General features: G+C 60.7%; 4 protein-coding genes across 7 annotated transcripts; 2 read left to right on the top strand and 2 right to left on the bottom strand.

Moving 5' to 3' along the window:
• Window positions 1-2,059: 2,059 nt before the first annotated feature.
• On the bottom strand, window positions 2,060-7,039 carry Jrk (Jrk helix-turn-helix protein). Of its 3 annotated transcripts, none has more exons than XM_027952654.3 (2): window positions 6,989-7,039; window positions 2,060-5,445 (listed from the first exon to the last, which is right to left on the bottom strand). In XM_027952654.3, exon 2 carries the CDS (start codon window positions 5,032-5,034, stop codon window positions 3,364-3,366), a length of 1,671 nt encoding a protein of 556 aa, XP_027808455.3. In that variant the 5' UTR covers window positions 5,035-5,445; window positions 6,989-7,039; the 3' UTR covers window positions 2,060-3,363. The 3 variants fall into 3 exon arrangements, with proteins under 3 accessions (XP_027808455.3, XP_027808463.3, XP_071458185.1); XM_027952662.3 differs by lacking the exon at window positions 6,989-7,039 and adding an exon at window positions 5,772-6,737; XM_071602084.1 differs by lacking the exon at window positions 6,989-7,039 and adding an exon at window positions 5,882-6,737.
• A 61-nt stretch (window positions 7,040-7,100) lies between these two features.
• Window positions 7,101-15,139, top strand: Psca (prostate stem cell antigen). Of its 2 annotated transcripts, none has more exons than XM_027946095.3 (3): window positions 7,101-7,339; window positions 14,007-14,114; window positions 14,479-15,139. In XM_027946095.3, exons 1-3 carry the CDS (start codon window positions 7,321-7,323, stop codon window positions 14,688-14,690), a joined length of 339 nt encoding a protein of 112 aa, XP_027801896.1. In that variant the 5' UTR covers window positions 7,101-7,320; the 3' UTR covers window positions 14,691-15,139. The 2 variants fall into 2 exon arrangements, with proteins under 2 accessions (XP_027801896.1, XP_027801903.1); XM_027946102.3 differs by lacking the exon at window positions 7,101-7,339 and adding an exon at window positions 11,603-12,838.
• Window positions 15,140-16,918: 1,779 nt separating this feature from the next.
• On the top strand, window positions 16,919-20,584 carry Them6 (thioesterase superfamily member 6). The gene is made up of 2 exons (XM_027950837.2): window positions 16,919-17,633; window positions 19,080-20,584. Exons 1-2 carry the CDS (start codon window positions 17,121-17,123, stop codon window positions 19,191-19,193), a joined length of 627 nt encoding a protein of 208 aa, XP_027806638.1. The 5' UTR covers window positions 16,919-17,120; the 3' UTR covers window positions 19,194-20,584.
• Window positions 20,585-23,055: 2,471 nt separating this feature from the next.
• Slurp1 (secreted LY6/PLAUR domain containing 1) lies at window positions 23,056-24,227 on the bottom strand. The gene is made up of 3 exons (XM_027948336.1): window positions 24,170-24,227; window positions 23,736-23,855; window positions 23,056-23,255 (listed from the first exon to the last, which is right to left on the bottom strand). The coding sequence occupies exons 1-3, from the start codon at window positions 24,225-24,227 to the stop codon at window positions 23,056-23,058; spliced, it is 378 nt and encodes a 125-aa protein (XP_027804137.1).
• Between the last annotated feature and the right edge of the window lie 2,503 nt (window positions 24,228-26,730).

Raw genomic sequence — 26,730 nt, 5'->3', positions numbered from 1 at the left:
CAGGCTGGAAGTAGATGGTGGTGGAGCTGCAGCAGCTGTCTTGAAATGATGTAAGGAGGCCCAGTCTTCTCCTCGTGCAAGGACCCAACCTCATGGTGCCCCACACTGCAACTTCACCTAACCTAACCACCTTCCCAAAGCCCCACCCCCAATGCCATCCCACTGGCAGTTAGCATCTCAACATGAACTTGGGAAGGACAGACATTGTGGGGACACGTGCATGGAGTTCTGCACACACGGCACACGTTAAGGGCATCTGAGTGGCAAACCACTCCCCTGTGTGAGTGTGCGAGCGGCACACCACTTGCCCCGTAGGCACAGCCCTGGTGTGAGGCCGCGTGTTGCAGTCCCTGCGCTTGCTGCGTGGCCCACTCCTTGCCTGGCCGCTGGAGGACAGTTAGCAGACACTGCACTGGTGGCTGCCTGAACCTGCTTAGCTGCTGCCTGGCTATACGTACACGGTAACTGTGCAGTAAGATCAGACCTGCTTCCTGCCTGGTCTCTGGAGGTCTGGATCAGCGACTCTGCAGCCACACTCTCCTACCCTGTTCCATGGACCTCCTCGCTGGACGAGAGCCCACACTAGACATGCAGTCCACAACACTGCTGTCGCAGGGATTCAGGCCACAGACCCAACACCCCACAGCCCTACCTAGTGCTGCCACTGGTGCAAGTTCTCCAACATCACACTCACATGCCCCCAGCGCTGTGGACATCCCTCGCAGAGGCCGCCTGAACGGAGTCAGGGCAGCTTCATAGGGAAGTCACGACCGCTCCACCAGACACTGGGGTCTCCTCCCAATGAGAGTTCAGTGCTGTGGGCACTGGCCCAGAAACAAGGCCTGACTCACTGGACAGGCCATGACAGAGGGCACTGACTCCTGGAACTTCTCAGGAGGGCGTGGAGAGGCTGGTCCTGCCCTGGTACTGCTGAGGGCACTGCAGGTCTGCCACCATCCAGACTGTCAGGAAGTGGGGACTCAGGTTTGGTAAACGGACCTCCCAGGAAGTGGCCTGCAGGGTCTGAAAGGTGACAGGGAAGGCCCCTGAACCAGTAATACCCACAGAGGGCGGGCATGTCCCCCAGGGTGGGAAGCTGCCCCTAGAGCCCTCTCACTGGGGTAGGACAGAGGAGTGCAAGCACACCAGGTCCTGCACTCAGGGGAGCCAAAGGTCAGCAAGGGGAGAAAACTCGTGGCCAGGGGACTGGAGCAGCCGGGGTCCTGACTGGACTGCAGTGCCCACCAGCCCTCTCGACCTGCAGGGGTGGACTTGGCCAAGGTTCCCAGGTCAGAAGGGGAAGGCACTTAAATGGGACAGAGATCACAGTGCTCTGCAGACCACTGGGGAAAGGGAAGGGGAAGACGTGTTCCCACCAGCTCAGGTGTGAAGTTGGGCATGGTGAGTCCACCCAGAACTGTTTGGGAAAGGTGCTGAGGCTAAGCTGCTGGGCCACATGACTTCTGGAGAGGCTGGAGTTGCAGCTGTCCAGAGAGCACAGGGCTCTTCAGGGAGCATGGAACCTGGACCTGGCACTCAGAGGCGGGCAGTGGACCTGTGCCTCTGCACAGCACTCGCCTCAGGCCTTCTCTTGTGGAGTCTGCAACTCTCCAGTGACAAGCCCACAAAGAAGCTGCCAAAAGCCTGCAGAGGACAGGAAGGGAGAGCAGAGGACAGGAAGAGAGAGTACAGGGTCAGCCCGAAGGGGGCTTGTCCCTGGAGCTGTTCTGGAAGGAGGGGTGCCCTGTGGCCACACAGCACCCAGACAGGACAGGAGCAGTTGTGAGGGTGAGATGGTTCTGGATCGTAGAGTCTGATGAGCACAGATCATCTGTGGGGTCGGGGAGGGCTGCCAGCAGGGTGCACATCCGCTTGGTAGGTCCAACATTTGGCTCTGCCAGCAACAGGTGTGACGCCCGCCCTCCACCCTGCAGAACCCCAGGCAGCTGCAATCCCTGCTGTGAGCCAGCAACGGCATGACGCAGACGCACAGGCACGAAGCAGAGCACGACGGCAACACAACACAAGGCCACAGAGCCCCAAGAATCTGCAACAAAACTTCAAAAACTATCTGGTTTTTATGATCTTCCCACATGCTTCAAAGAAACACACATTCTACAACACAGCGCTATATCAACATCACTACGGCCTCAGCGTCTGGACAGACTAGAACCACAAACCTCCCTGTAAGTCCCTTGGCTCTCAGGATCCCAGCAGCGCGTCTCTTGATGGAGTACCTGACGAGCAGGGGAATGAAACCTCGTGCCAATTCAGCTGCCAGGATGCGAATCCAAGAAGGAATGGAGCTCAAGGGCAAAGGAGTGAGCTCGGAAAAACACCCATTTCACGGCCACAACGCAGCTAACGCGGTGGACAGGGCCTCTGGAGTCACAGCCAGGAAGCATGGTGCTGCTAGAGGTAAAGCCACAGAGGGCTACTAAGGCCGAGGAAATGACCACGTCCTAGGGTCGGCCTCCCAACACCCACTGGTACAGACAGGCCTTCCCCCAGAGCATCGCTGCCCTGGAAAGAGCAAGGACGAAAGCTTCCATGCTGCTGGGGCCTGTGTCACTGTCCTCAGTGGCCGTGTGCAAACCTAAGACTAGTCCCTGAACTCCTGATGGCGACTTCTTCAGTTAGGGGCTCTAACTGAAAGTCTGGGAGCATGGAATACAGACTCTGTAGTGGTCTCTGAGCCAAATGCTAAAAACAACAGTCCAGGGTCCCTGGGGGTGACAAGAGGGCCTGCCTGGGCCTGAAGGGCAGGGTCTGCAGGCCACAGGGGACACTACAGAGCTCTTCTGCTGAGCATGACTGTGGCTGAAGCAGGCATGTGCCAGTGGGGAGATGTGTGGCCTGAGGGCACTTGAGCTCATGAACTGAGTCCCTGCCCTCACACTCGACTTGGGGTCCACCCAGCACATGAACTACTGCCAGCTCAGCCTACCCAGCCTCCCTGGGGCAGGAGGCGCTGCCCCTGTGGGCTAGCACAGTGCTCTTCTCTGCCAGGACAGACACACCTCTATCCAACACAGCAAGGTTTGCCAGGCAACAGAAGATTCGGGATTCACCCAGCCTAGCCCCCAGTTTCAATAGAGGAGGCTTGGGTGTGCTGAAGGTAGCATGGACTCTCCAGAGGGTCTCCTCCCATTCACAGGACGTAGCAAACGACACAGGTAAACTTCAATCAGCCAAAACACACAGGCCTGGGTCCTTCTGAGTAATGGAGACAATGTGCTGGGGGCACCACCCCCTGGGGGAGCGCTTAAGCTCTCTCTGAGCGTGCTCTCCCGCCCAGCGGGCAGTCTGTGTCCCAGGACTGACCCCATGTCCTTAAGGGTCAAATGGGTGTGATGACAGCCATCAGTTATCACTGGCTGTGGATGAGCAGGGCAGGGGGGAGTGGGCTGTGGCCCTGCACCTGCCCGGGTGATCCTGGCGGGCCTCAACCTTCACCATGGCCCTCAGGGCGACGGGCTGCTGCCTCAGCTGCAGCCGCCTCCTGAAGGCAGAGCGCAGTGCGTGCAGCTGCCCCACCTCCTGCGTGCTGAAGCAGGGCTGCTGCTCCGCGAAGTGCACAAGTGCCTCAAAGGCTGCGGCCGCCTGCTCCCAGGCCACCTCGGCCGCAGAGTCCTCCCCAGCGTCTCTCTCCACCCGGTCTGCATTCCGGTCAGCCTCAGCCGGCAGCATAGCAGCCGGTGCCTCCTCCACCTCCCTCCCTGCACTGGGCGGAGGCCTGTGGCCTGGGCAGAAGGGGCCCTCCCTCACGAGCTCGAGGATGTGGGCCAAAGTCTTGTTATGAGGCTTGGTACTGCAAGGCTCGGCCTCTTCGTCCTCCTCGCCCTCGGAAGAGCCTTCTGCAAACATGACAGCAGGCCACAGCTTCCTCCAGGCCCTCCTGAAGACATGGCTGGGCACAGCGTTCCAAGCACAGGCCACGCTGAGTATGGCATCGCTCATGCTGTACCGCGGGTGGAAGCCCTGCAGGCTCCCAGGGGGGTTGATGAAGTGCCTCATGAAGTCTCTTCGGATGCCCTGCTCCATGGGCTGGATCAACGATGTCACACTGGCAGGCAAGAAGATGGTGAAGATGTTATCAGATGCCAACGCAGCCTCCTGTGGGTGGGCCCTGGAGTCGTCCAGCAACAGGATGGCCTTGCTGTCTGCCGGCAGACCTATGGTTCTAAAGTGTTCTCTGACCGAGGGGACAAAGATGCGGTGGAACCAATCTGAGAAGATCTCCTTGTCCACCCAGGCATTACCCTGGGCCTTGTAGGCGACGGGCAGGTGCTGGATGCCTGTGAAAGCCCTGGGGCCACGGCATTTCCCGATGGCCAAGGGCTTGATTCTGTGGGAACCTGTGGCATTGGCGCACATCAGGACAGTCAGTCTGTCCTTGCCCTGCTTGAGGCTGGGCAGAGTCCCACCATCTGGGCTGGGACTTGGCAAGCACCTCCAGAAAAGACGGGTCTCATCGGCACTGTACACCTGCTCAGGAGATAGCCCGTGCTCAGTGGCCAGGCTCCTAAAGAAGCCGCAGAACTGCTCCGCTGCCTGCTGGTCAGCTACCTGCTTCTCACTGGATGCATCTAGCTTTTTAATGCCATGCCTGGCCTTAAAACGCCAAAGCCACCCTCCAGAGAACACACAGGGCTCGGTCAGCCGCATCTGCTCGTAGAAGTCCTTGGCCTTCTCGATGAGCATGGGGCCTGACACGGGGACGCCCTCGGCACGCTTCACCAGGAACCACTCATACAACACCCGGTCCAGCTGCTCCAGCTTGGGTGTGTGCAGCGTGCGCCGCTGCTCCAGCGCCTGGTTGGAGTCAGAATTGGCGAAGAACCGGAGCAGCTGGGCCTTGTGGGCCTTGATGTCATACAGGGTGGACATGCCCACGTTGTACTCCTGCATCAGCGCCTTTCTGCTCTCGCCCCGCTCCAGGCGTGTGCAGATGTCGATCTTCTCCTTCAGCGTCAGCACCACCCGCTTCCGCTTCCCCACCCTGCCCTTCACGGCAGCCTGCTTAGAGGCCATGGGAAGGGTGGCCGGCCTGCTGCTCTCGTTCCCGCTGTGAGCTTCCCCTCCGTGCCTCAGGTTCTCCCTTCTTGTCTCTGCTGCTCCTGGGCTCAAGCCCAGTCCTCCTTGGCTCTACCCTCTACCTGCAGCAACCTCTTCCTCAGCTTCCCCTGGGCATCCAGGCCCTGGAAGCTCAGGCCTCAGCTACTGGCCAAGTGGTCAGCTGCTGATCCTCTCCGCAGGGGAAATTTCCAGCATCAATCTGCCCTAGACTGCTTGGTGTGGCTGGATCCTCAGCCTTCTTCTCAGGGACAGTAGCAGGTCTTCCTCAAACAACGCCCAGTTTCCGATTAATGAAGGTATTGTGGCACAAGCGAGGTGCTTCTTCCCAGGGTCCACAATGGTGTCTCACCCACAGTGCTTCAGGAACTAAAAAGCAGAGGAGAAGGAAAACATCACGTCAAGCGCCAGGACATACCTGCGCACGTCCTCACTACTCAGACCCACCAGGAAGCTTTACCTGAAACAAGTGCTATGACAGTCCTGCCACCCTCTCAACTCCAGCCCTTCCTGGCACGGGGAGAGCGTACAGATCACAGAGGCTGCAGCACCACCACCCTGTCCTCTGATGAAAAGGCACATAGGACCCCCAAAAGAACTCCTGAGGGGTTCACTCCTCCCACCTCCCTTCTAAACCTTTATGTGGATTGCTTCATCCAACTTCCTGCAGTCCAAGAAGCCAGAAGGCTACTTACAGGTGCGGCATGTAAAACACACAGCCCCTAAGACCACAACTCAAGAGAAATGAGATGTGTATTCAAATGTAGTCAGCGCTTCGTAGACACAGGGCAGGCTTGTCAGTCACCTCTGGGAACTCCTTTCTCCATCAGTTGGCCTCCTGGTCTGCCAAACGTCCTCCTGGTGCTTTGCACCACAGTACTGAGTGTGAGCGAGCACCCTGCCTAGCACAGCACACACAGCCCAGGAGGTGCATCACACTGTGGGAAGAGACGGCAATCAGGCCGCAGGCCAGCCTCAGGAGGATTTCTAAAACAAAACTGGGGGATCCGTGGGATCACACAGGAACCTGTGAGGGGCCAACAAATTTCTGGAGGAGGCTCAGGTCCAGAAATGGGCCATTAAGAATGTTTCTTGGCGTTGGATGTGCAGATGTGTGCAGGTGTTATGAGGTGGCTGAAAACGCTGCTGTCTGGCTTGCAAGACAAAGTGCTTGAAATGCCTTCCTTAGAAATGAAATTCAGGATTTACTTCTGAAACCTTAAGCTCCAGGCTACAAGAAATGGCAAGAGACATTCTGGTGGCTTCTTGCCTTGCAATTCAAAGGAAGCACTGACACCATGAGGCCACGTGACCATGGACTTCAAGTATTCTCCTGAGCCCAGGGGTGGACAACACACTGAGTGGTGGTGGACAGGACAGAGGTGAGGCAGGAAGGACAGCAGCACTTGTCCACTCTCAGGCACGGTCCTGTGTGCAAGGACAGAAATTTCCTTAGAAAAGGCCCTGAGGCATATAGGCCAAGGCTGCTAAGAATGGACCTTTTCACCGACGACTATGGTTGTCCCCGGGCAAATGCGGGCATCGGGGGCAAAGATCCAAAAGACAAGTGTCCTGGAGACTGGGCAGGCGAGGAACCGGAGCCCCGGGAGGAAGGGGTCCCGGGACAGACTCCAGTGCACATTGCAGAGGGGGCGCGGGCGCGCTGGGGGCCGCGGAGGGACACCGCCAGCATCCCGGGTACCACGACCGGGAGCAAACTCCGTGCGAGGGAAGCGGCGGCCAAGCCCCGTCCTGCTCCTGCCGCGGCCCGGCCAGGGAGGGCGCCAACCGCCGGGGCCGCGCAGACCTGGTCCCGGGACCGCGGCGGGGGCAGGCCCGGGCGTGCGAGCCTCGAGGGCGCCGCGGCCGCCCGGCCCCGCCCCGCCGGCCGGCCGCAACCGGGCCCACTCACCTGCGTCCGGGCCGCCGCCGTCGGCCGGAAGTGCGCCGCGCCACTCTCCCCAGCCCGCGCCTCGCCGCCTTCCCCGGCCACTTCCGGGACGCTCTAGGCAGGCGGAGGACTCGTCCTCTCTGTGGCCCTCCCAGGGGTCTGAGAGGGACTGGAAGCATCCAGCGCCGGGGTGCTGCAGGTCGGCAGGTGCTGCCGGCCCCGCGCTGTGCGAGGCTTGTTGGGGCCGCTGTTGCTGGGCCAGTGCCTGCGGCAGTGTGGCTTCCCCACAGGGACATCCCGCTCAACCTCCCACTCAGCTAAAGCCCCATCCGCGGCTCATGTAGGTGATCTTGATGCCGAGGTTTGAAACAGGTGAGCTGCAGAGGCTTCTCTGAGGTCTGCACTGGTGTTGGTGGACACCTGAGGAACTCGAGTGCGTTTTGCTGGTGAACTGTGGAGTGCACTGTGGTGGGCTGAATGGTGGCCCCGAGGGTGCCCCTCCTAGTTTTGAGAACCTGTGTATTCCTGGGCTGGCAGGCCAGAGGAGGCTTGGCAGATGCGATTAAGTTAAGGTCCTGAGATGGGAGGTTATTGGGGTTGTGTGGGTGGGCCCCGTGTCATGACAAGGGTCCTGTCAGAGGGAGCAGGAAGGTCACGTGGGAGAAGACAGTGTGCCCATGAAGGACCCGCCAGCCGCGGGCTTTACTGGCAGAGGGACTGTCGGATCAGGCGGGGCGGGCAGCGACCAAAGGAGGCAGATTTAAAAGGGCCGCTGAACCAGGCTTTATTGAGATATCACTCCCGGGTGGAACTCGATCGGACCCACAGAGTGGACAGGAGAAGGGTCTGAGGAGAAACCGCGTGGAAGCTCCACCAGACTGGACTTTTATGGGGCTTACAGCAGGAAGGGAAGGGCTTGGGTCAGGAAAAGGTATTTTTAGGGTCCTTTGTCCCCTTGGAGTTGGTCAGGGGAGTTGGCTGAACTCCAGGATTGGCCAGGGGGTCCTGCTGATTGACAGCACCTGATTGATATTCCTTTCCGGGGGCTGGCGGCTTTGTTCTGAGTCGCCACTAAGTCGCCACCAAGTCACCACCACTGACCTAACAGGAACTGCCACCAGGTCCCGAGTGGGGGAGGCTTCGAGAACCTGGGAAAGCCAGGAAGCAGATTCTCTTGGAGCGTGCACCTGTGACACCTGGATTTTTGCATCATAAGACTCATTTCAGACTCTGACCTGCTTCAGCTGCTACACTGGAGCCACCCTGCAACTTACACAGCAGCCCTGGAAACAGTGACCACCCTGTGGTCAGGAGTGGCATGCTGGAGTTGAGTGTTTGACAGAGGACGAAACATGAGATAATGGGTCTCACTATGGCACCTTGTCACAGCCCCCACAAAAACTCATACAGAGCTTGCTATCTCACTCCTTGATTCACAGCCCTCCCTTGGGCCAGCCCTGCCACCACCTGGTTCTCTCCTTGCCCTCCCTCCCTGGTCCCCACCTGCCTCACTTCCTGGCTCTCTACCCACTCACACTCCCAGGTGGTTTCCCGTATCGGGGCCTCAGTACCAGGGAAGGCTGGCTGCTCCCAAGTCAAGTCTCTTGCCAGGCCCTCCCCTGAAATCCAAACTCCTTTTCTTACAGAACACTTCTGCACAGCTTCCTAAGGGGCTCCTGTCAACCCGCATTTCTAGAACAGACCCTGCCGCCTGTCTTGCTCCAGCCCAGGGCTCCCTGTCCTGACAAATGGCGGCTCTACTCTCTCTCTCCAGCCACTCCACACCACACCCCACAGACCAGGAGCTCTGATTGGCTCTGCCCCTGGTCCTGCCTCAGGCCAGCAGTGGTCACACCCACCCCACCCCGCTCTTTTCTTTGTCCTTTGTCCCATTGTCAGCTTTTGGCTGCTGCAGAGTGAACCACCCCGAAACTCTGTGGGAAACTCAGTGGCATGACAGGTGCTGTTTGCTAGCATTGAAGTGTGCCTGACAGGAAGAGAGAGTGTGGGAGCATAACAGGGGACCCCAAGACCCCCAGGCTCCCTGATGGGGCTTCCAGGACAGCCAGGTGCCCAGGCTGGCTGGCTTACCAGTGGTTCTCTGCTGCCGCCTACTGGACCCAGAGTTGAAAGCACCTCCCAGACCAGCCGTGCTGGAAGGGTGGGACTGGGCATGGAACAGGGGCCTGGGATGTCACTCCAGGACCCTTGGACCTCATCAGATGGACTGAGTTCACTGTGGCAGTGGGGAGGGGGTTCAGAAATAGAGGAAGAGAAGAAGGGCATTGATGTTCCCTGGGGCCTGGCACTGAGCACTCTCATTCCCCAGCCTCCCCAGCTTACAGGATAAAGCCCTCAAACCACAGCCACAGCCTCCTTGCTGACCACCTCCCATCGCCCTCACAGCCAGAGTGACCTTGGAGAGGTCAGTCTGGGAAGGTCACTCCTCCCTCTCTGAAAAGAGCCCGGGTCCTCAAGGCCAAGTGTTCTGGACCCACAGCCCTTTACCAAGCCCTGGGTCCATCCTGTGGGCTGTGCCCTCTGCTGTAGCCCCCTTTGCCTGGAGGTGTGCCTGGACCTGGAAGTGCCCCTCACTCCAGCTCTGGAGGCCTCAGGTGGGAAAGTCAACAGCCAGTCCTCCCTTCAGGAGGGTCTCGGGGATACCTGTCTCCCACAGTGGAGAGGGGACTGCAGCTCCCCGTCTGAGGCCCGTGGCAGAGAAGGAAACTGTCCTGGGTGGGCCTGGGGTCTCCACTCACTGACTTCCCTCCAGGAGGGGGGTATAAGAAAAGGTAAGGAAAGGGGTACAGAGAGGAGACGGCTCTGCTCCTGGGGCTTGGTGGGTGCGTTGCACAGGAGGGAAGGTGGTTTGGGGCCAGGCCCTCTGGAGAAGTAGAGGTGGGAGGGGACTCAGAAATAGAGGAAGAGAAGAAGCGCATTGATCTCAGGGGCAGGAGGGGCTCTAGGCTGCCCAGGCGGCTCCCCAGAGGGTGAGCGCCCCAACACTCCTATCTGCATACAGGCTCACACTCCCATGTGGCACACATTCACACACTCATGCTCACAGACAGTCTACAGACAGCACAGATTCAGATCACTCAGAGCTTGCAAGACATGGCCTTTGTTTCCAAGAGGAGGCTCAGCTCTGCTGTGTACAGGCCATGCTCCTGGCTGTAGGCAGTCTTCCCAGGAAGAGACCCTCGGTGGTGTAAGTGGAAGTCAGTTCTTTGTGTGATTAACACGCTTATTTTTAAAAGCTAGCTGTGCATGAAGTAAAAAAATATAAATACGATGTGTGTTCCAGCAGGGGCCTGAGTGGCAGGCTCCACCGGAAATGGTGGTCTGTGGGCAAGATCTCCCTGTGAGGCGCCCACACCCAGGGAGCAGCAGCTCCTGTGGTATGTGGACAGGCAGGATCTCCAGGGAGCCCAGCAGGTTTGAGACTGCGGTGGCTGGGCGGGTCAGGTAGGGCCACAAGAGCAGAAGAATCTGGAGTCCCAGGAACTGGCTAGAGAACAAGGGACAGAGGTAAAGACTGAGTCACGTGAGGCCCCCTGTGGACCCCATCCACTCACGGAGGGACCACAGGGGGTCATCCTTTCTGCAAAAACCTTCCAGGAAGCAGGGCCACCAGAGGATCAGGCCCAGTGTGGCTCAGGGGCTGCATGTGATATGTGCCCAAAGAGTGAAGGACAGAGGGCAGACATCAGTGGGTGGATGTGCTCCTGGCTTATTTGGGGACCAGGGTCAGAGTTCAGAGTGAGGTCTCAGTGCTGGGCTGAGGTCAGGGTGGGGCTATAAGGAAGCTGTGGTCACGGTCTCTCAGTTTGGGCTGTGGCTACTAGGCCACCCTTAGACCAGGGCTCTCACCCTTAGCACTACTGGGCAGGGATTGGGGAGGGGAGTGGCTGTCCTGTGCACAGCAGGATGTTGAGCAGCTCCTGGGACCACTCAACCCAATGCCAGCAACACCCTGGGTTGGGACAACCCAAGCCGCCTGCAGGCAATGCTAAACACGGGCCGAGCACCCGCTTCATATCACATCCAGTGGACAAACATTTACACACCTGTAAATGTTTGGGGAATGAGTGTTCCAGGCCAGTGCTGGTGCCGGGTGCCACCAGTGCGGAGACAGATAAGGAAGGCTCTGTCCAGGGCAGCCAGAGTTCTCGTGGGCTGGGGTTGGTGGGAAGACCAGGCAGGTGGGCAGCCACACGAGGAAACAGCCTCAGAGAGCTGATTCCTTGCATGTGGCGCCTGCACTGTACTAACAGGCCTGTGGGCTGGAGGGGATGTTCGAAGAGAAAGTTCCAGATGAGAGCAGAGGGCATGAAGGGGTCCTGGGGATGCCACACGCAGCCTGTGTGACCTTGAGCCCAGTCCTGTCCCCCCCACTGCTGAGCCCCAGGTTTCTCACTGCCAGAAAAGAGACAACCCAGGGGTGCTGGAGAGCTGGGCAGGGAAGCCCAGAGGGCCTGGGCCTGCCTGACCCGGGGGCAGCTCATGGGCTTCTGCCACAGAGTGCTGGAGGATCTAGGCCTTATGTCACCCGTCACCTTATGTCACCCATCAGCAAGGTCACCTTACCCAGGCTCTGGTGGTTCCTGCAAGCTGCTGGGCTCAGGACTCCAGGTGCCTCTTGGCCTTTCTGAGCCCCTCAGTAGTCCTCGGGTTGGGCTGATTCCCTGCACCCACTGCCCATCCTAGCATGCCCAGGGCCTTTCTAGGGAGGATATCCCCAGGGCAGGAAGAATAGTTAGGTGCCCATCAGCAGGGAAAGGAGGGTATCAGAGGACAAGGGGCTCTTTCCCAGCCGTGTACAGCTGACCAGTGGCCGTGGCCGGCACTTCTATCCACAGTCATCGGCTGGAGCAACAGTGTGCCCCCAGGGTCACAGGAGCATGGCAGAGGGGCCGAGTGTGCAGACAAGCCTCGGTAGAGATGGGCAAGAGGGACCATGAGTCACCCCAGGGCCAGAAGCAGCAGGAAGCTACTGTCCTGGGCCTGGCAGGGCAGACAGGAGGAACAGTGACCAGAGCTGGCTGGGGGAGCTGGCCCATAGAACCTGGGGCCCCTCCAGAGGGACACGGCACCTCCAACCCAGCCCTGCAGTCAGGGTGCTGGAGAAGGAAACAGCTGGGCCAGGGCAGGGTGCAGAGGGGTCTGGGTAGCTGAGCCAGCTGGAGGTGCCGAGTCCTCACCCCTCCTCCTGTGCAGGGGCTGCTGAAAGCCATGTGGTCCCCAACTTCCTTGCACCTGAAGTTCCAAGCTGTGGATTAAATATGGTCCTGTTGAGAAAGCCCATGGCCATCTGAGGTCCCCACTGGCCTCCAGACCCCTTCCCTAGAGAAAGCAACCCCGGGGCGGCTTCCTAGCAGCTGCTCTTGCCATGGGCAGCACTCGCTGCTGATCTGTCTGGGATGCGCTGATCCAGGCCTGTCTCCCCCATGGACTGCAGGCCGCAGGAGGGAGGACAGGCCTCCAGGAAGTGGGCCCCTGCTCTGGCCTCCCTCTGTAAGGCATGAGGCATAATCTGGGGCCTGAGGACTTCCCAGGCCTCATTCTGGGGGTAGCTGAAAAACAGCCTCCTCAGGGAGAATGGCTCCACCCTGGGCAGGCTGTGTCCTCCCGAGGCAGAAAGAAGGACAAAGGGAGTGGGCAGGGCCATTTGGGAGGCCCAGATTGGAATCTGCCCAGCCCTGAGCCTCACTGGCCCCCAGGAGCCCCGTCACTGTTGACTGAAGGCCCACAGAGCCTCCCTGCCTGCTGAAGTCATATAAAGCCTCCCTGAGGCCTGCTTCCCCCACCCGCCTGTGACCATGAAGGCTGTCCTCCTTACCCTGCTGGCCATTGGCTTGGCCCTCCAGCCAGGTAAGGCCTCAGCCAGCCATGGGGCAGGACTGAAGGAAGGGGCAAGTGGAGGCCAGAAGGGTCCCAGGGAGCAAGCGGGAGAAGGAGGAGGGTCAGGTGGGAGGAAGGAGGCGGGTTTCTGCCCACTGGGCTTCTTGGCCCCTGGAGGGTGACTCTGGGCACATCTGGGAAGCAACGATGATACCTTGCAGTGAATTTTTCCCTACTGCCCGCAGGGTTGGAGGGGCAGAAGTCAAAGGGACAGGGACAGGGATGCTGACCAACAGTCCTGGGAGGCACAGGGGCAAGACATGCTCAGAAGGGAAGGAAGGAGGCTGGAATGAGGAGGTGCTGGGGTTGCACTGGGAAGACCCGAGGCCCCACCAGCCCTGACGTCCACTCCCTGGGAGAGCTTGTGTCCAGGTGGAGGATCCAAGGGGATGGTTCAGCCTGTGCTGTGGCTGGCCAAGTCACTGACCCTCTTAGACCTCAGTGTCCTCTTCTGGAAAGTGTGGGCAGGGGGCTGTCCCCCGAGGCCACCAGGAAATTGAGCAGGCCAACACTCCAGGGGCACCCAGGGTAGGGCTGGGGAGGCGCTTGGACCTGTTTTCAAGGAGGTGCTGCGGAGCCAGCTGTAGCAGCTTTGAAGGGAGGAGACTTAAGCAGGACACCCTGGTAGCTGGGGTTACTGGACCCAGGGAGGGCAGGACCTGGCCCGGGGCCACTTGTGGTCACATAGCACCAAGAGGCCTGAGAGGGGCTGAGACCAGGTGGGTCTAGGGGATAAGAAGGGGTAGGCCTGAGGCCTGGTGGCCTAGGAAAGTCAGGGAACGGTCTCCCGACACCCCCACCCTTCCTCTCCAGGGCCCAGCTGGGCCCCTGCAAGACAGGGTTAGCCAGGCCACACTGGGGCCGGTCATCTCTGCCCTTCAGGGAGCATGGCATGGTATGCAGCCATGGGCTGCAACGTGGGCATGGAGGGGAAGTCATTCATAGGCGCAGCAGGGAAAGTGGGTGCCAGTCCTCGGTGGACTGGGTACACCCGGGACCTCGCGAGGGGCCTGGGCTCAGGTCTGCACCCCCAGCAGTCTGGAAGGGCTCGTGCCTTTCTCCTTGCTGGTGGGGGAGAGAAAGTGTGGCAGGCCCAGGCTGGGAGGACAGCCTCTGACCTCGCTGCCCCGCCCCGCAGGTACCGCCCTCCAGTGTTACTCCTGCACGGCCCAGATGAGCAACAGGGACTGCCACAACGTGGAGAACTGCACCCAAGGCCAGACCCAGTGCAAGACGGAGCGCATCCGTGAGTGCCTTCGCCCGGCTCCCTCCCTGCCACTGGCTGACTGAGGAGCCTGGGCTTGGTCTCCACCACTGTTCAGCCTTCTGTCCTCTGCCCACCTGACCATCTATCCATAATCCCCACATGCCCCACCCCTTCCAGCGCCCTCATCACCCCACACATCTACCCACCCCATCCTGCACTCACCTACCCACTCAATCTGTCTGGTGCTCAGCCCAAGGCCCAGCTGCCCTGGGTCCTTGGACATGGACAAGACCAAGCCCCTGGTCTCCTGCTGCTGGCAGCCTTGCGACCAGCTTGGGGTGTGGCTGTGGAGCTTCAGTTAGGGACAGGACTGGCCTCCCCAGCCGTCACCATGCCCCTCCAGGTGCAGTTGGGCTCGTGACCGTTATCAGTAAGGGCTGCAGCTCGAACTGTGTGGAAGATGCGGAGAACTACTACGTGGGCAAGAAGAACATCACGTGCTGTTCCACGGATCTGTGCAATGCCAGTGGGGCCCACGGCCTGCAGCCAGCCACTGCACTGGGGCTGCTCGCCACGCTTGGCAGCCTGCTGCTGTGGGGGCCCAGCCAGCTGTAGGCTCCAGGAGGGTCCACAGCCAATGCCGTGTCCCTGACCTCATGACCTGGCAGAGGTCTAACCCTCACCCTGCTCCCCACCTCCACAGCTCCCCCTGGGACTCCTGCCCGGTGCCTGCCTGCCCAGCAGGCTGGACTGCAGTGCCTTAGAACAGCCTGCAGCGGCTCCTCTGCAGGCCTCGGCTGCTGCTGTTGCCACAGCCCATGTTTTGGCCACCTTTGCTCAGGTGCCTCCTCTAGGAAGCCTTCTCTGCCCTCTCCTCCAGGACTGAGCCAGGGCCCTCCAAGGCTGAGATGAGATGCGCTGGGTAGCAGTCGGGCTGGGAGGGTCACAAGGCCCTGGGATCTAGATGAGGCAGGCAGGGAGGGACGAGCCCCCCGTTCATGGACAACCTGGGAGCAGCCTGGCATACAGTATGCTCTTAATAAACACCTGTTGGGCAAGCTGCAGAGAGCCTGTGTCCTTGACAGCCCAAGTCCAGGCCTGGGATGTGTGTGGGCTCCACCTAGGCCATGTCTGTGCTGGTGGACGTGGCCTTGACTGAGAGGGCTGGAGTACTGGCCTTGGCAAGAGCAAATGTGTAGCACCCAGAAGGGAGGAGGTCCACGGGAGGCAGGAGGTCACCTCTCAGCCCCCTTGGCCTTTGATGTGCAGCCTTGAGTGTGTGGCCAAGACTCTGAGCCGGCATGCTCATCTGTGGACCTCCCTGTTGTGGGGACAGGCCCAGAGCTCTCGGGAGGAGCATCTCCTGCTGGAAGGGCAAGTGCCCCCTTTGGTTCCAACAAACCTGTTTTTCAAAGTTTGTGCAAAAAGCTGCAGGCGTACAGTAAACACTCAAAGACTGTGAGGGGGCCCCAGGGACCGGCTGCCACCCTCATCCAACCCCCCAGGCCCATGCTCTGCTCTCTGCTGCCCCATCACACCTCCTGGGCTCCATTGGGTGAATCTGTGCCCATGCTCACAGAGTGCTGGAGGCCCCTGGAAGGGTACGCCCACCCCTTCCTTTGTCATTCCTGGGAAAGCCCCTTTGAAAGCAGCCTGGTGGGTGACATTCTCTGAGCAACAGCAAATGAGCTCAAAGCACATAACACCCTCTGTCTCTTCACCAGGAGGGGTCACCCTCTCCAAGACAGGGCTCAGATCCCAACCAGAACAAGTAGGTATTACAGGGACATCTGTGAGCAATGAATGCTTGGGAGAAGCTAGAGCTGCCCTGACAGGCAGTGAGCTCCCTGTCTCTGGGGGTATCCAAGAAGATCCAGGAAACTGGGAAACCCATCCCACTGCCACAGCTGCTGGCTGCGGGAGCAAAGCAGACCCAGACAAACAAGTACTTTAGTTTCTGCTCTTGACGCAGACCAAAGCGAATGGCTTGCCCAGACCAAAAAAAAAAAAAAAAAAAAAAAAATCCAGGGGCAGGGGAGTGGCAGTGGTGGTGTTGCCCCTGGGGGCCGCTTCTTTTCAAGGAGGTCTCAAACGTGCAGGACAAAGCGCTGCTGCGGCGGTCCCCGGAGCCTTTGGACCGCGGCAGGTTCCTGCACCAAGTGCAGATCTAAGGGTCAGCCTCCAGGGTCACTGACACTCGCGGTCATCGGAGAGGCTAGGGGCCTGCGGGAGAGAGCCGGTTGGGTCTTCTCGGGGGCAACGGACTGACACCGAGAGCGTGTGCGGCAGCCTGGAGGCCAAACACTGGCACCTCCATCTCGGTTGCCGAGGCCTTTACGTCCGCCCGGCTCCTCCCCCCTCCATTTCGGACGTTACTAGCCGCGGTTTCTAAAGGGGCAAAGGGCAGAAATGCTTGGGATGGGCTTGGGGTCCCCAGTCTGGAATGAAATCCACACGCGGCTCTGTCTCTGTGGGCGAGAGGCCTGGGGCCGGTGCGTCGGGTGCAGGTGGAGTCGCGCAGCAGCGCCTCTGGGGACGCGCTGTGTTCCATTTTTCCTTGCAGAGTCCCGCAGCCTGGGCCCGAGAAATGGAGGCTCTGACTCAGCTCAGATAAGGAACCAGACTCAGGACGCCTCTTCAAGAACTGGAGAGACACCGGCTCGGGACTCGCAACCGGAGCCTGCGTGGCTGGGTCCGCGGCCGCCGCCTCTGCTCCCGCAGTGCCGGGAGCGGCCGCCGGGTGTCGCTATGGTGCCCAGCGCGCCTCGCCCAGGCTGGCCCTTCCCTGCCGCGCCCAGCCCCGCCCCACGAAAAGCGAAAGCGGCGTCGGCGGGGGACGCGGAACCGACCACCGAGCGCGGATAGGGGGGGCCGGGAGCTGTAGGCGGGCTCCTGCCCGCGGCTTCCGGTTCGCCTCCCCTCAACCGGCCTCGCGCGGTGGTTGGCTCCAGCCGCGGCGCTTGCTGGCTCCCAAGCTGCTGGCGGCGGGCAGCGGCGTAGCGGCTCCGGCTGGCATCCGCATAGCAGGCTCCGCCGCACGCCGCGATGTTGGGGTTGCTGGTGGCGTCGCTGGCCCTGGCACTCTCCTTCTTCGCGCTGCTGGATGGCTGGTACCTGGTGCGCGTGCCGTGCGCTGTGCTGCGCGCGCGCCTGCTGCAGCCGCGCGTCCGCGACCTGCTGGCGGAGCAACGCTATGCGGGCCGCGTGCTACCTTCGGACTTGGATCTGCTGCTGCACATGAACAACGCGCGCTACCTGCGCGAGGCTGACGTTGCGCGCGCTGCGCACCTGACTCGCTGCGGTGTGCTTGGGGCGCTGCGCGAGTTGGGGGCGCACGCCGTGCTGGCCGCCTCGTGTGCGCGCTACCGCCGCTCGCTGCGCCTGTTTGAGCCCTTCGAGGTGCGCACCCGCCTGCTAGGCTGGGACGACCGCGCCTTCTACTTGGAGGCGCGCTTTGTCAGTCTGCGCGACGGCTTCTTGTGCGCACTGTTGCGTTCCCGGCAGCACGTGCTGGGCACCTCGCCCGAGCGCGTCGTGCAGCACTTGTGCAAACGCAGGGTGAGCAGCCCCCGACCCGTGGCACGACCCCCGGGGCTCCTCGTCTCCGACCTTCTCCCCCAGGGAAGGCCAGCCATCTGCTTCTCCTGGAGTACCCCGCCCAGCACTGTACCCTTTCTTGCCTTTAACTGAGGGCTCAGGGCCTTCCTCACCCGTGCCCATGTTCTGGGGGTCCCAGGGTCCCAGGATCAACTCTTCACAGTCAGGCTTAGCCATTCCTGAGCTCAGCCCCTCACGGTTTTCCTTACCCATTACCCCTTCAAAAACAGATGTCAGACCAGGCCTCTGACCTGGAGTCCAAGTCTTGGTACTGGTGGCCTGGAGTAATGAGCCCCCACCTCTGGTTCTTGGTTCTGAACATGGGATGGATAAGGCAGTTAAAGGTGGTTGCTGGGAGTTTGGGGGGACCTGAGCCTCCCTTTCATACAGCTTAGAGCTAAAGGGCTTGGTCCTGATGGGGTTGGACTGACCCTGGAAGGCCGCAGCTTTTCTGCCTTCCACAGTTGGAGAAGGGAGGCCTACACCTTCCTGGGCTGAAGGCCCCTCCCAGGGCCTGCTCCATGGCAGCAGGCTGCTGCAGCCAGGCAACCTTGGCCCAGGGGATGGCCAGGGCAGTCATGGTTGCCAAGATGGTTTCTGCCACAGACTGTCTCCTGAAAGATGCCAGGATCTGCTCACCCTCGTGCACCCTCTCGCATCAGACAGGCACCTCCAGAGCACAGGAGGGACAGTCCCACCCTTATGAGGGGCTGTATCTGAGTTGGGGAATTGGGTGCAGAGAAAGTGGTACTGCCTAGGGCTGCAGAATGACCAGACCCTTGGTTTTATCTTTATTGAGGTGACTCCCAAATCAGTACTAGAAGTGAGAGCAACCCCAGCCCCAGCCCTGCCTGGACTAGCCCTGTGAGTGGGACACTTTGTCCTGGCCCAGTCCACCGTGTGGCTGGCTGCTTGTCCTGAGGTGGGGTGGGCACCTGCTCCTGCCTTCATTCTGGCAGCTCTTGAAGCCCTGCAAGGCATCTGACCTCATCCATAAGAGTGTGCAGGGAGGGACGGGGACACAGTGGACAGGCCCAGAGCTGACCTGGGAGATTAAGTTGGGTCTTCTTGGTGCTTGAGGAACAGAAGGGCTCCCAGAAAGCCTCTGCCCCGCACGCTGTCTTCTAATGGCCTCCAGGATTCCACCTGGCTCTGGGGAGGCAGGCCTGGCAGAGGCGGGGTTGTATCTAGAGAGCTAGGTTGTATCTCTGAGCTCAGAGGGGCCTGGGGATTGAGTAGGTGACAGGCAGGGGCCTCAAGGAAGGTCACATGCCTGGGAACAGCATGGGCAGAGGCCCAGTGACGGGAGGGCAGCAGCCTGGCTGGTACAGGACCCTGGGCTGTACCCCTCACGCATCCCCATAGCAGCAGGTGGAACCCCCGGAGCCTCACCCTCCTGTCCTGCAGGTGGAGCCCCCTGAGCTGCCAGAGGACCTGCAGCACTGGATCACCTACAATGAGGCCAGCAGCCAGCTGCTTCGGGCTGAGAGTGGACTCAGTGATGTCATCAAGGACCAGTGACCGCTTCCTCCACTGCCTGCCCATCAGCTTCCGCCTAGGGGCAGTTGGTTACCTACCCAGCTGGTCAGTTGGCCTTTCCCACAAAATGGGCAGGCCAGGCTGGGCTCCAGCTGGAGTGACCTTGTGACCACCATAGTCCCCTTCACCTGCTTGACACCCTCTGCTGGGCCCCATGCTGGACACAATGGAGTGGCATTGGTGCCTGACCCAGTTTTGCCTGCTAGTTGGGGATGGATGGGCAGAGGGGGCCCTGATCGTCCCTGTAGTAAGGCCACTATCCCATAGTTCCAGGTAGGGGATGTACCTGGAGCAGAGGGACAGCAGGAGTGGCCAGAGCAGTGCTGGGCATGGGCTCTGCGCCTGGCCCTCTGCAGGGACAGCATTGTAAGCCTGCTGCCTCTGGCCCCCAGTAAGGCTCGGGCTCAGGAGGGGAGTAGAGTTGGGGTGGTGGTGGAAAGCACTTGGGAGGGAACATTCCAGATGTTTTCTGGTGGCAGGGGATGCTGTGTAGGCGGGTTGGGCCACCTTTGAGCTTAGGGTCAGGCTGGCAGGGCAGGACTTGTCCAATTCCTGCAGAACATGAGACCAGGAGTTGCCCCAAGTTCCCAGCTGGCCTCCCTGCCCTGCTGGCCCATGAGCCTTGCACCTGCCCCAGAGAACAGGGTCCCCTGGTGCAGCGTTGGTCTCCTGCCTCTCCTTCCAGGCTGGGTTGGAGGGCAGGGCAGGCAACTGGGGTTTGTGGCCCAAAGGTTCCCAGAAGGGTTGCTGGGAGTGTTCTGGTTAGGGAGGGAACAGCTGGGGGGTATTCTGCAAGGGCACCCTCAACTACCTGCACCCATCTGTACCCACTAGGTCTGTGCTACCTCAGGCTGAAGCCTGCCCTCTCTGGGCCAACAGCACCTCTCTCCCCCAATTGTGCCTGCCCCATACCCTGCCCCACTCTAAGCGTTCTCCCTGCATGGACTGGGGTCAGGGAAGGGTCTTGCATTCTCTGTGATATAGGTCCCTGGGCAGCTGCTCTCAGGCCTTCCTAGGGGACACTGGAAGCTGGCTCAGGCTGCCTACTCCTGCCTAATCCCTTACCTTACAATGGGGGAAACTGAGGCCTGGGTCAACCCAGAGCTGCTGAGAAAACCCAGGACCAAGTGGGGCTGGTCCCGAGGCTCTGGCCACGCCCTGTCTAGCTGGGGTACTGAGGCCAGGAGCGCTGGGTGTGGGGATCTCTGTTTGCCTGCTCCGGGAACCCCCACACCTGCCCTGCCAGCCCAGGGTCAGGACATCACTGGAAGGCCAGAACTGCCTCCCCCAGGAGCTGCCACCTCCCGCCCCATGCTGCCCTTCTGGCCATAGCTGCACCTTTTTGTCTTAATTAAAGAAAGCACAAGATTAAAGAGTTTTAAAGGTGTGTGTGCTGGGAAAACTGGTTCCAAAGGCTGGACCCCCCTGGGGTCCCATTCCCAGGATGTTTTCTGGTGGCAGGGGATGCTGTGTAGGCGTGTTGGGCCACCCTTGAGCTTGAGGTCAGGCTGGCAGGGCAGGACTTGTCCAATTCCTGCAGAACACGAGACCAGGAGTTGCCCCAAGTTCCCTGCCCTGCTGGCCCATGAGCCTTGCACTGGACCACAGGTACCTGCCCAGGCCTCCTGGTTCCTTCCAGTCAAGGGATGGCTCCAAGAGGTCATGCCCCATTCTGGGTCGGGGACCCTCAACTTTGGGACTTGGGACAGGATGGAGGTGGCAGTTAGGGGCAGAGGCCACTGGGCCTTGGTGGAGGAGAGACAGCATAGGAGCTGTTGTGCAGGTCTTTTGAGGATGGGGAGTGGTCCCCAAGACAGAGCAGGTGAATGTGGGGGTATGCACCATGTCTGTGCTCTGCCCGCCTGCCCAGGGAGTCCTGGAAAGGGGAGTGGGACTGGAGAGACTGCCCCCTGCTCTGTTGTCTGCACCCTGCTGTGAGCCTGTGGGCACACTGCACAGGGGTGGCCACTCAGTGCCTTTCCCCCCTCATCTAAGGGGTCCAGGAAGGTTCTGGCTAGACCTTTCAAGGCTCTCTGAGGGACATCTGGAGAGGACGCCCTGGGGCACTGCTGGGATGTGGCAAGTTCTGAACAAGGGCAGTTCTGCAGTCTGGGCAGAACTCCAGACTGGAAGTGGTGGGCATCGGGCCACTGGTACCCAGTGTCGGTGGGAGCTGGGAGTGGGGCCGGCAGGGGATGCTCAGGATGGGGCCTTGGCCCTTGCTTGGCACCGTGCGGAGGAGTCTCTCCAGGGGTCTCTGGCTCAGCAGCTGCCCCTGGGGTCGGTGGAGCATCTCTCCTGGACAGAATTCTGGGCTTAGTGATGCAAATAAGATATTATATCCATGTGTGCGGTCGGGGCAGGTGAGCGTTCTCAAGGTCAACCAAGAGCAACGGCTTTCGGAGCACCCTGCGTCTCTTGGGCAGGAGGCTTAGCCAGGCTCGAGGTGTGGATTCCCCCAGGTCCCGCAGTGCTCTGGTGCGCAGAGGGATCCTGACTATGGCGACTCCCCGGGCTTGGACGCGCGCCCTCTGCTGGCCGCGCTGCCGCCGCCCCAGGGATGGGAATGACCATCAAGGCTCTCCCATCCCCACCTCCTCTGCCTCTCAAAGGGCCTGGAGGCACATCCCCAATTCCTCTGGGGGGAGTGACATCTGCTCGGTCCCCATGGCAAGGCTGTGGCTCTGACCCCTAGACTCTGATCCAGGATCCCGGGGCGAACTGGGGGTCCGTGACGCGGGAATGATCCTAACTGGGGACTGCTGGTGCCGGCCCCGCAGAGAGCCCAGAGGGGTGCCTTCAGGCAGATAGAGGAGCCTCGCCACCACCCAGCTACTTCCCTGTGCCCTGGGGTGTGTGCCAAGCAGGCCAGCCTGCTCTCATCAGCGCTTAGCAGGTGCCAAAGGGACCCCAGGGTCATGCCCTGGTGGCCTACGGAGCCTGATGACCCAAGACTGGGCAGAACCCAGAAAATGCCACGAGGACACGGATGGGAACTGGGGCCTGGAAAGGGCACTAACACTGGGTACCCCAGGATGGAGCGGAGCGCTGTGAGGGGCGAGGGCCGAGTGAGAACCTGAGGGCACACTCTTGGGGGTCAGCCCTGAGGACTGTATGTCCCCCAGACAGCCCTGGCTGGTGCTCACTGGGACTGCTACAAGTCCAGGCTGGCACAGAACCAGTCTTGGCCATGGGGTCTGGGAGACAAGCTGGCACTGTCCAGTCTCATCTGATTGTCCCAGCTGTCCCAAGGTGATGAGCAGACCATTGTCAGAGGGGTGACTGAAGCCTGTGGAGTTGCATCTGCCCTGGGAAGACCTGGGGTGGGGGGCTTCTTGTGACCTCCTGTTCTGCCTCCCCTGGCTGCATCGATGGCACCGCCAGGCTGGTCAGAACCAGACCCCCCCCCCAGTCATGGGGAAAATCAGATCCTAACACCCTTTCCACCCTGGGATAGCATTGACCCCCAGGATTTGAGGGGTGCTTCTTAGGAAGAGTTTTCCTGGGACTAAGGAACAGGTTCTGGCCTGAGACGTGGGGCTAGTTTGCAGGAAGGGTGACCCAGAAGGCATTTCTGCCCCGCCTCTGTCTCCCCATCTGGGAAATGGATCCAAAGGCCTTGGGTAAAAAAGAGGGTCGGGAGCCTGGAGCAGGCCAAGCGGGCTCAGCTCTCCTAAAGACCCCTCTGTGGGCTCTCAGTGCCCAGGAAGGACAAAACTCATCTCCACCCTTGGCTTATTTATTTTCTACATGTTTTGGGGACAGAGTGAGTGGCCTGAGGCCCAGTGAGCTCCGCTCACGGAGACGTGTAGGCAGAGGTGGCCGCCAGCAGTGCTAGGCCCTGTCAGGAGAGGAGGTGCCCGAGGAGCACTGCTCCCAGTGTGGCCAGAGTCCCAGCACCCAGCTGGGCTGCCTCCGCTGAGTTGCAGAGGTCGCGGAAGCAGCAGAAGACGGGGTGGGCAGCCCCGATGCTGTCGGGGTCAGTGGCTAGGCAGGAGTCGGAGCAGGAGCGGGTCACCATGGGGCTCTGGTCGAAGGGGTACTCTGCAGGGTGGGCAGGCGTCAGAGCCTGCACCCACTGCAGTGCCTGCCTGGCTCTGTGTGTCCCCCCTGCTGCTCCTGACCACCACCTTTGCTTCCTACCTCCTCCAACCCCACCGGCATTCCTGTCCCAGATCTGGGAGCCTTCCAGTCCCCAACCTCAACGGTGACAGGTTTTTCTAATAATAGCACTAGTGCCCGGAGCACCTGCGGTGCCCGGGCCTGAGAGGGAGCCCAGCCCTGAGGCTGCAGCAGCACCATCCAACAGTCTGAGCAGAGCGCACCCCACTCCCAGTGCCTGGGGCCTGGGGTCTGGGGTGCTGAGCTTCCCTTGCTGCAGGCACCCCTCTCAGATGGGAAGCCTCCACCCTGCACTTCCTGCCCCTCTGCCTCCCAGGCCAAGAGGAGCAAGGTGCACCCAGGGAGGCCTTTGGGAGAGGTGGGCCCGCCCTGTGCTGGGGCCTGCCCTGGGCCCAGCCTCACCGTTCTCCACCTTCTCCAGTGTGGTCTTGCAGGCCGTGTCCTCCAGCTTGCAGTAGGTAATGTTTTTGCATGCGTAAATGGGCGTGGGCCGCTCGCAGGAGTAGCACCTGAAGGCCTCACCTGGGGGGGGGGGGGGCAGCAGAACCTCATCACCTGGCCAGCTCAGCCCATCCTGGAGCCCGGAGGATGGGGCTGGAGGACACCTGCTGAGCTCCTTCGAGGGCGGGCGGGCTGGAGACGGGTGTGAACCCTGCACCTTAGCACCCCAGCCTCCGTCTCCCTTCAAGGAGAGTGGAGCCATGACACTCTCCCAGGGTGCAGTTGGGCTCTGGAGGCTCACTGAGCGCCATACAGCCCCCAACAGCCCCCGCCCTCTAGGAGGTGGGCAGACTGAGGCCCAGGGCAGGGTCCCGCCAGATTCCCCCACTACTCACCACAGCCCAGGCTCCAGGCTGCGAGGAGCAGCAGCCGCGTGGCCCAGGAAGAGGCCATTCCTGGGTGCTTGGCGCCGGGAGGCTGGCTGGCCCCATGTTAAGGATTTATACCAGCCCCCACAGCTCCTGCGCCTGGGCGGCGGCGGATCCGGCCGTGACTCAGTGGGGCGGCCCAGGGCAGAGTGGGGAGGGCTGGCAGGACTGGGTGGTGGCACGGGAACTGTTGTCACTCACCAACCCTCCTGGGGCGGGACCCCTCGGAGGCCTCCCTGGGAGCCCCAGTCTGAGAAGTGTGGCCCTGCCCTGTGCTGGCACACCTCCAGCAGACCCCCCTGTGTCACCTGGCTCTGCCCGTGGGGTTCACAGGTGCCTTGGAGGCCCTCCAGACCCAGGTGTAGGTCAGCTGCAGGGAGACCCCACAGGAACCACAGCCCAGCTGGCCAGCCCGGGTCCTGGCAGGTGTCCTCGGTCCTGGACTGTCTCCACCTGGTGCCACAGAGCAGAGGCCTGACCCACGTGGGAAAGGGCGCGTGCCTAGTAAAGTGGGGGTGGCACGGGGGTGCTGCTGGCCAGTAGGCCCTTTTGGGTGTGGGGCCCCGGCCTGGCCCCTCCTCATTGCCCGTCTTCTCCCAACTGATGACCTTTGGACCAAACCTGAGCTTGTGAGTTTTAGGCCCCTGACAGCAGGGCTCTGCCAGCCCTCTGGCCTTCTTCACTGTCCACCTCTTACCACACACCAACTCACGTCCACACCCTTTCCTGTGCCAGGCCCCTCACAGTGTAGACAATGGTTTCCCAGCCGATGGCTCACATCTTCCCTGTGTCATAAGGCCACCCAGGTGCTCCTCCTTCATAGCCCTTCCCAGGATCAGCCTCCTCCATTTCTGTTCTTCAAGGTCCTGCTCGGTGGTGGGCTGTGTGGCCAGATGGATGGGTGAATGAATGGAGGATGGGTGGGTGGTGTGTCAATGGATGATGGGTGGGAGAATGGGTAGATGGAGGCTGCATAGATAGATGGGTGGATGGCTGGGTTGATGGGTAGAGGGTGGAGAATGACATTCTGATGGGTGGTATTGAGAAAGTGCGTGCGTGGAGAGATGAAAGGAGAGGAGTATCTATGGATGGGTAGACGGAAGATGATGGATGGATGGGTGGGTGGGTGGGTGGAGTGATGGAGGGGTAGGTAAGTAGACAAGTGGGAATGGAGTGTGGATGAGGAGCTCACTGGGCAGGTGTGCACGTGGCTCCCTGGAAGGCTGAAGGTGGGTCCTCCGTGGCAGAGGCGGGTCACACTCTGTGTGGCGGATGGGAGGCTGAAAGGGTTCCTGGGCAGGTTCCTAGGAGTTTTTCCCTTGCAGCTGTCTCCCTGTGGCCTTGGGTGGCTCCCTTGCCCCTCCAGACCTTGGCTTCCTGTTTGTCTGCTGCAGGGTGGAAATGTCCCGGCTTTGTGGATGAAGGGAGTTGTACAAGGCTTTGCAAGAAAGCAAAGGGTGTGGTTTTTGCAAGGGAGAGAATGATACTTCAAACAATGGGGCCACCTGTGGGGAGGTGCAGGGACAGCAGCAGGGGCGGCTCGTCCCTGGGCTGAGGCCACAATACGCCCAGACATTCTGAGAGGCGCCAGGGAATGTGTGGTTCCAAAGCCTGGTAGACAGCCCCACGCTGGCTCCACCTGGCCTCCTGAGTGGCCTCCTGAGTGGCCTGGGTTTACCCCAAGACACTCATTCTGGTCTCCCTCCTTCATCTGTAAACTGGACAGAGGGACATCTGCTCCAGAGGGTGACTGTGCAAACTGGCTAGTGCTCAGCAAAGGACAGGTCTCTTTGGAGCTGTGAGCCCCCTGCAGCCCACAGTGCTGGTGAACCTGCAGCACATGGGCAGACGGGTATCCCTGTGCCAAGGAAAGGTACAGGCCTGGGCACTGGGGACAGGAGACACTGACACATCGCCAGGGGAGGGTGCCTGAGGAGGGAGGACCTCGGAGGTCAGGATGGCAGGGAGGATGCTGGGTGGAGTGACAGAACAGGGGCACTCGCAGCTTTCTGCAGGCAGGGTGGGCACCACCGTGGCCATCGGAGCCAGCACCCGGTTGGAGGTGGGAAAGCAGCCCCATGCCTGGGCAGACGCCCTGTGCAGCGCAGAAATCATTCCAGTTAAGCAGCTGCCCTCCCCTCTGCCCACATCCTTGTGGCCCCAGGTGTGGAACCAATGGGGAGGCCAGGTTTGAATCCAGACCAGGGTAGAGTTGACATGGAGGGCAGTTCACTCCCTGAGCCTGGGACCCTGCAGTTGGGGACAAGGCTTTCCACTGGCCTGGGTGAGCACTGGTCTTGACAGCTGCTTGTGGTGACTGTGAGACCAGGAGAAAGGACAGGTAGCTGATTACCAAAGAAGAAGAATGGACAGATGACACTGTGTGAGCGTGAGGGGGCACACACACCCCCATTGCTAACACCCTCCAGGGGAGGGGAAGGATCACAGTTTGTAGCACAAGCACTCACCCCTGGACGGCTCTCCTCCTGCCCTTTTGGTCACCTAGGCAGGGTGGGAAGGACCTGAAA

This window comes from Marmota flaviventris, chromosome 15, assembly GCF_047511675.1.
Source record: "Marmota flaviventris isolate mMarFla1 chromosome 15, mMarFla1.hap1, whole genome shotgun sequence".
Taxonomy (NCBI): Eukaryota; Metazoa; Chordata; class Mammalia; order Rodentia; family Sciuridae; genus Marmota; species Marmota flaviventris.
This window is presented reverse-complemented; position numbering and strand designations above follow the sequence as displayed.